The sequence below is a fragment of the Myxocyprinus asiaticus genome, chromosome 42 (genome assembly GCF_019703515.2).
Source record: "Myxocyprinus asiaticus isolate MX2 ecotype Aquarium Trade chromosome 42, UBuf_Myxa_2, whole genome shotgun sequence".
Lineage (NCBI taxonomy): Eukaryota > Metazoa > Chordata > Actinopteri > Cypriniformes > Catostomidae > Myxocyprinus > Myxocyprinus asiaticus.
Genome location: NC_059385.1, coordinates 9,393,210 through 9,401,504, shown reverse-complemented (window position 1 = coordinate 9,401,504; position 8,295 = coordinate 9,393,210). Strand labels below are relative to the sequence as shown.

Sequence of the window (8,295 nt, the reverse complement as noted above, 5' to 3'; positions counted from 1 at the left end):
GGTATGATGTTATCTCTGCCTCTGATACTAAATATATAGTCAGCAGTCCAACCAGCAGCCCTGAGACATACACAGTTCATACCAAAGCAACATGTATGCTGTCGTGTTGGAAAACATTTTCTTGTTAGTGCTGGTCACTCTCCTCAGCGTGGTCCAGAATGGTAAGACATTTTAAAGATATAACTTCATATTTAATTTGTACAGCTCAAGGATGTTGTTCACTAGGGTGTTTGTAAATATCCAGCATGAATTTGTTCATATTGTACAGTACATATATGTACATGCAATTGCATGAAACTGTATATTTTAATCATAGTACTTCTAATGTCTAACATAGTGTCTTCTCCTCTAGTATTCTTCGCACTGAAGGTTGAGAAAGAGTGTAAAGCCAATCAATCTAAACTTCATTCTGCAACTTTTGAGCGCTTGTCCTGTGCCAAGTGAGTATCTCTGATCATGGCTTCTCCACTCTGTTCATCCACTATGGATTTTGACTGAAAGAACGAATCATTTAGCACAGATTTTAAGTGCCAAAGTGGGTAAAAAGATGTTAGCTGTTTTTAGAATCCATTTCATGAAACAAACTGTGCTGGCACAACTTCTTTTGCATAACAACATACAGTTTTCCTGTTGTGAGGGAAACAAACTTCCTTAAAGCTTAAATTACATCATTTTGGCCAGATGATGTTGTAAGAGGGTCTGTCAGCACTGGTCTGTCTGCATATGGAAAGCCTAGATAGAGTCATTTCTTTTTCTGAAATATTTTACGTGAAATGACAGATGTTTATTAGTGAAAATGAACTCATTTTAGTTAAGGATTTGTATCTCCAAGAAGTTCTTCACAACATTAATTATAAAAAAACAAAAAACAAAAAAAAAACATTCAAAACCAATTTTAATTTATCTACTGCCAGCATCCTTATCTATTGTTTTACATTATCTATTGAATTACATTATTTACATAACATTACAGAGCAGAATAAGACCACACAGTATTGTGTCTAGACATAGCCTGTGTGTTGTTGATTAAAACTTTTAACATATGCAGAATAAAACCAAATCAAACTGATTATCAGTTATCACCAATTGCATATCTAGAATGATGCATTTGGGGTTTTCTCCTAGTCTGTCTCAATCTTGATGCAACCAAAGCTGCCGTTAACCACTATCAGAGAGGAAGTAACACTTTTTGTCACAATGATTATTTGAAGATTAAAAAAAAGGAAGAACATACAACATTTCTTTAAAACAGACAGGGTCTGCTGAATTTATATTTCAGCTATTTCAGTGCAGTTAGTAGGGATGTTTTATGCCTAAGAATACTTAATATAATTCATGACCATCTTTGTTATTATGTGTATATTTATTGTTTTGTCATAATTATGTTTCTCGAATTAGTCGAAACTGCATGGATACTTACCCCACATTCCTGGCAGTACTGTGGTGCGCTGGTATCTGCCTCAGTCAAGGTACACCATGATTCAGTTGATACCAACAATGTTTTATTATTATTTTACCTCTTATGCCAACACAAGGTACAGTGGCCCCCAAAAGTATTGATATAACAACAAAAGCAAATGATAATCTATGCATTGTTCAAAATTAAGACAATACGGGGCACTTTTTAGTTGTCAAACCTAGTGGAGCATGTCAATAGTTAATGTTATAAACTACACCTGTGGTTACTCTGCAAGGACACCTGTGTGAACTTGAGGGGAACTGACTTCATCCATTCACAAAAAAATGACCTTTGGAGCCAGTTGGTTAAAAGTAATAACAAAAATGGCTGAGAAATGTGAAGTTAGTTCTGAGAAAAGGCCTAACATCATTATTTGCAGATGGTTTTTATTTAGTGTTATTTAGTGCAATGGCATTTATAGATTTTGAACTGCTTAAAGCAATATTTCACCCCAAAAATGAAAATGTTCTCATCATTTGCTCACCCTCATGCCATCCCAGATGTTTATGACTTTCTTTCTTCTTATGAACACAAATGAAAATTTTAAGAAGAATATCTCAGCTCTGTAGGTTCACACAATGCAAGTAAATGGTGACCAAAACTTTGAAGCTCCAAAAAGCACATAAAGGCAGCCTAAAAGTATCCATACGACTCCAGTGGTTAAATCCATGTCTTTAGAAGTTATATGAGAACAGACCAAAATGTAACTCCTTTTACCCTGTACATCTTGCTATTGCAGTATCTGGGAACAATCATGATAGCCAAGGAGATTGCTAATGTCAAGATTTGTTGTGAAAAAGGAGTTATATTTTTGTCTGTTATAATCTCTTCTGAAGACATGAATTAAACCACTAGAGTCTTATGGATTTCTTTTATACTGCCATTATGCCCTTAAGTTCTGGCAACCATTCACTTGTGTTGAATGGACCTACAGAGCTGAGATATTCTTCTAGAAATCTGTGTTTGTGTTCTGCTTAAAGAAGAAAGTCATACACATCTGGGATGGCATGAGGGTGAGTAAATGATGAGAGAATTTTCATTTTGGGGTGAACAATTCCTTAAAGTCCAGAAATGTCCAAATACCTTTTGGGACCACTGTATATTAGGTGCTATGAAAATTGAAAACAATTTTCTTGTAATTTAACTCTTTGTTGAGAAAAGAGAATGATTTGCTTTGGTGACACCTCTTAGATACACAAAGATTTTTAGAAACAAAAGGGCCACTGATATTTTATCTTAATGTTTACTTCAGTGAGGTGGGAGGGTAATGCATTAAAAAGTCTTTTGACGTATTTGATTAAAAGAAAATCCCCGTTTTGTATCTTTAGTGGAATGCTTTGCATTTCCCATCTAATAACGAATGTTTTGACTCTTATGCAAATATTTGTCCATGTTGCTCCAGACTATTTTTGAATAGCTTTGAAATAGTAAATAGTGTAGCAACTGAAGCATATATAATGTGAATCAGCCTCTATAAACATCCCTCCGAATCAGTTATGAAAACAGAATCAAAACGTATCTATACGCTAAAGGTAGTCATTTTCTGGAAATCAGCTGAATCTCACAAAATTGTTTAGCAGATAGGATACTGTCTGAATAACTCTAATGGTCCAGGCACTTTCAAAGTCATTTTATGATGTAAAATGAAAACATTCTGTTACAGCTCCGGCTGCCTTTGCTGGTATTATTTATCTAGTGGTCCGACAGAAGTACTTTGTGGGCTACTTGGGGCAAAGTTGCCAGAGGTGAGTTTTCTAAACTTTAAAAATCCAAAAAGCCTATCTTAACATCAAAACGTTTTCTTGTTTAAATAATAATACTAAAATTGCCTTAAAATATATTGAAACTCTGAGGACAATTATATTTTACTGCTACTTATTAAGCAGTTACTGACCTTTCACTTAAAAATAAAAATTGTGTCATCATTTACTCTCCCTCATGTCATTTGAAACCTGGATGACTTTCTCTTTTCCATGGAACACAAAAGTCACTATTCAGAGCCAGTCTCAGTCACTATTCACTTTATCTATGGACAAAAATGTCCCTAACACTCTGCCAAACATCTCTTTTTTTGTGTGTGTTCTGTAGAGAGAGAAAAATAGGCTTATGTGTTTGGAACAACATGATAGTGAGTAAATGATTACATAATTTTTATTTTTAGGTGAACAATCCTTTAAGATCAAAAAGATTTGCATGCTAGCTGCATTAGATGTTGTTTAAGGTTATTCTGAATACAAATATTATCCACTGGACCATTGCAAATTTATGATACGGGCTGGGCTTAGAGAAGCTCCCTTAGACTGAGATAAGAAGAAGAATTGCTCTGTCCATGGTTTTAACTCTGCATATTGCTTTATAAAAACACTGAAATCTTCTGCTGCTTATGGCACTATGTACCTTAGTCTCACACAAAATGTTTTACAAAACTAACTGTATTTGACACTAAGCTGATGTTAACAGATGTTGTCCTTGTTTCCAGCATACCTGGCTTCCTGTTTGGGAAACGTATCCTCTTTTTTCTGTCACTCATGTGTATTGTGGGAATCATAAATTACCTGCTGCTCTCCTATGGTAGCAGTGACTACAAAGACTACATTCAGACCATCACCAAAGCAGCATCAACCCTCCTGCTCTTGCCATGAGCTGTGACAACCCTTGAGCTATAATAGTAAATGTGAAGACATTGGTCTTCGGTTTATGGTTTGTTAGTTAGTCGGAGGATGTTGCAGAAAAAGTGTGAAGCGTTTTCAGTGATGTTAACAAAATGATATGTACGTGTTACAAACCTTAACAAACGAACATCCAAGGATATAAAAAGGTTATTACTATTACTGTCCCAATGTAAAAAGTTATTTGAAAAAATGTTTTAGAGTGAATGGAGCACATTTGCATTGTATGGCATATGGGAAAGCCTTAAAGGGATAGTTCAGCCAAAGATTTGACTTTTTTTCTTCTGTAGAACACAAAAGTAAATGTTCAGCAGAATGTTACTCTCAGTCACCATAATTTCATTGTATGGAAAAAAGATGCAATATAAGTGAATGGTGACTGAGACTGACATTCTGCCTGTCATCTCCTATTGTGTTCCATGGAAAAAAGAAAGTCATACAGATTTGGAATAACATAAGGGTGAGTGATGACAGAATTGTCATTTTTGGGCAAACTATCTCTTTAATAGTTTAAAATAGTTTTGTAACTCTTGTGAGTTGTGATTATTAGTTTATAATTAGGGATTTTACAGAATTGACTCTTGTGCTCCAACATAATTATAATTAAGATTAAATTCCTATCATCTCAACATGTTTGTGACTTTTGTATTATTGCTAGTATTGGGAAAAATGAAATACATTTTAGCAGTAAAACAGTCCTTTAAGTTAGTGTTTCCCAACCTTGTATGTCTTTTGTACCCAACACAGCCTAACATTATTATTAATATTAAAAATCACATATACATACATACACATACATACATACAGTTGAGTTCACAAGTTTGCATCCTCCTTTTTGTCTCATAAGTTTACATATTCCTTTCAGAATTGTATACAAATATAACTGATAATAAAAAAGTATATACAGTATTTTCTATTACTGCCCATCAGAATCTACATAACAAATATTTACATATATCCCACAAGACAAAATAATAATAATTTACTCAAATTATTCTGTTCAAAAGTTTACAACCCACTTGGTTCTTAATTTTGTCTTCTTAAACTACTTCAAAGATTTCTCATCAAAAAATCCTCCATGTGCAGCAATGACAGCTTTGCAGATTCTTGGCATTCTAGCTGTCAGTTTGTCCAGATACTCAGGTGACATTTCACCCCACACTTCCTGTAGCACTTGCCATAGATGTGGCTGTCTTGTCGGACACTTCTCACGCACCTTACAGTCTAGCTGATCCCACAAAAGCTCAATGGGGTTAAGATCCATAACACTCTTTTCCAATTATCTGTTGTCCAATGTCTGTGTTTCTTTGCCCACTCTAACCTTTTCTTTTTGATTTTCTGTTTCAAAAGTGGCTTTTTATTTGCAATTCTTCCCATAAGGCCTGCATCCCTGAGTCTTCTCTTTACTGTTGTACATGAAACTGGTGTTGAGCGGGTAGAATTCAATGAAGCTGTCAGCTGAGGACATGTGAGGTGTCTGTTTCTCAAACTAGAGACTCTGATGTACTTATCCTCTTGTTTAGTTGTACATCTGGCCTTCCACATCTCTTTCTGTCCTTGTTAGAGCCAGATGTCCTTTGTCTTTGAAGACTGTAGTGTACACCTTTGTATGAAATCTTCAGTTTTTTGGCAATTTCAAGCATTGTATAGCCTTCATTCCTCAAAACAATGATTGACTGATGAGTTTCTAGAGAAAGCTGTTTCTTTTTTCCCATTTTTGACTTAATATTGTCCTTAAGACATGCCAGTCTATTGCATACTGTGGCAACTCAAAAACAAAGACAATGTTAAGCTTCATTTAACGAACAAATAGCTTTCAACTGTGTTTGATATAATGGCAAGTGATTTTCGAGTACCAAATTAGCAATTTAGCATGATTACTCAAGGATAAGGTGTTGGCGTGATGGCTGCTGGAAATGGGGCCTGTCTAGATTTGATCAAAAATGACTTTTTTCAAACAGTGATGGTGCTGTTTTTTACATCAGTAATGTCCTGACTATACTTTGTGATCAGTTGAATGCTACTTTGGTGAATTAAAGTACCAATTTTCTTCTGAAACAGCAAAATCTGTACATTATTCCAAACTTTTGGCCGCCAGTGTATACTGACCTTACCACAATGAAGGAAAACCGTTTAAGGCGTTTATGTCAACACAAAAATTATCTGCTTCTCAAGATCAATCGGTGTAAGTTTGTGCATGTAAACACACTCAGACTGAGGGTGACAAACCGACTAAGTAGCACAAATATTCTGTTAGAAGTGTCATTCACACAAATTTACAAAACTTGCACTTAGCCTATTACACACATTACACCCTGTTTGGGAATCACCTTTTTAAGGTGCTAAGACATTCAATGAGTTAAAATCTCTGTTGCTCTCAGGATCTTTGGTCCTCAGTTCCACAAACTGCCAGTTTTCAGTAGATATTTGGCCATCTCGCACAATAATTTCATCTTCCATGGTAAGAGACCTACAAAATGAGATTTCAGGTCATATAGTCAATGTTTACTGTGTTCAAAAAATGTTCAATTTTTTTTTTCAAAAACATTTAAGATATTATTGTTCAGCAAGTCATTTAAACACCTTGAACTGTCGCTTGCTAAAGCCAAACCAGTGGGGAGAGTCAAAGAGGGCGTCAGAACGATAATTGATGGTGAAATGCGTGTCTCTCCAGGAGGGTTTCACCTTTTCTCCATCAACAAATATTTGAAAGTTCTCACCTACCCATCCCTTTATTGCAGCACCAAGATAAACCTTTAAACAAAACAAAACAAAAAACAAAGGTATTGATGATTCAATTTTTAACTAGTTCACAAAAGGAAGAAAACTGGCAAAGACATTTACATTTATCAATGAAAAAATCTGCAGTAAACCACATGTCAGCTCTCATCTACAGTATAGCTCTCTCCAGCAACAGATGAAATGGTCAGGTCTAAGCCTCTCTCTATTTCCCATCTGACCATTGGATGATTGCTGTTGATCACCACCACATAGTGACCATGAGCTATACAATAGCAAGAATGGTGAGAGTTTTGGGACTTTTCAAATATGCAACTGTGTCAAATTTTAATGATACCTTTACTGTTGACATTATGACATATTGCATTTCTTGTTTGGCCACCACTTACGCAATTTTTACCACTAGTAGCTTTTTCTAAATGCCACTGAGACCATATATGTAACTGTTTCAAGCCCTTTGTATCATGAAAAAGGAATCCTGGGCTTGTCTGTGATATCAAGTTTTTGGGGGAGTAGTGTGGTATACTTATTCAAAAATGTAAAACAAAATTTTTCTATTCTTGTATAATTATTATGCATGCACTTTTGTGATGTGATATATGAATCTAGAGACTACATGGAATATTTATACTTTTTTGCAAAAATAAAATAAAAAAAAATAAAAAATTGCAGGCTATTGATGTGAAAAAGCTAAATGTTTATTAAAAATGATTATGTTTATTAAAAATGATAATTGGTGACACGTCACAGTGCTTAAAATATACACTCTCTCTTACACATTTTAAACTGAAAACTTGGTTGAAAAAAGCTCACATAAATAACATGAGCTTTTTTCAACCTTAAGATTTCAGTTTAAAATGTGTAAGAGAGAGTGTATGTTTGTACTCCCTAAATAAATTATGAAGAAATTAACTGAAAGAATAAAAAATGTCCAGGAGACTCCATTTCACAGCATGAGGGGGGAAAAAGATGTAAAACATAAAGCAGAGATGGTGTTTAAAAGTTTATTTCCCTGGAAACTGAGCTAAGCAAAAGAAATCAATCTGGTTCTAGGTTAAACTCCTAGGTCAATTTATTAAAGGAATTCTCTCATTTACTCACCCTCATGCCATCCCAGGTGTGTATGACTTTCTTTCTTCTGCTGAACACAAATGAAGATTTTTAGAAGAAAATCTCAGCTCTGTTGGTCCATTCAATGCAAGTGAATGGTTGCAAGAAATTTGAAGGTCCAAAAAGCACATAAAGGCAGCATAAAAGTAATCCATACAACTCCAGTGGTTAAATCCATGTCTTCAGAAGCAAACTGATAAGTGTGGGTGACAAACAGATCAATATTTAAGTATTTTTTACTATAAATCTCCACTTTCACTTTCACTTCCACACTTCTTTTGTTTTTGATGATTCGCATTCTTCGTGCATATCACCACC

At 34.8% G+C, this 8,295-nt stretch overlaps 1 protein-coding gene across 1 annotated transcript; it reads left to right on the top strand.

The window, feature by feature from the left end:
* LOC127432844 (arachidonate 5-lipoxygenase-activating protein-like) lies at positions 1–4,757 on the top strand. Its single transcript, XM_051684296.1, has 5 exons — positions 1–161; positions 353–440; positions 1,399–1,469; positions 3,123–3,204; positions 3,939–4,757. The coding sequence occupies exons 1-5, from the start codon at positions 92–94 to the stop codon at positions 4,099–4,101; spliced, it is 474 nt and encodes a 157-aa protein (XP_051540256.1). The 5' UTR covers positions 1–91; the 3' UTR covers positions 4,102–4,757.
* The last annotated feature ends 3,538 nt before the right edge of the window (positions 4,758–8,295 follow it).

Bases quoted from the DNA above. Each gene is read 5' to 3' on its own strand.
- LOC127432844 (XM_051684296.1), top strand. From the start codon at position 92: ATGTATGCTGTCGTGTTGGAAAACATTTTCTTGTTAGTGCTGGTCACT. The intron at 441-1,398 runs GTGAGTATCTCT...TTCTCGAATTAG, and splicing joins GAGCGCTTGTCCTGTGCCAA to TCGAAACTGCATGGATACTT. The intron at 3,205-3,938 runs GTGAGTTTTCTA...CCTTGTTTCCAG, and splicing joins TTGGGGCAAAGTTGCCAGAG to CATACCTGGCTTCCTGTTTG.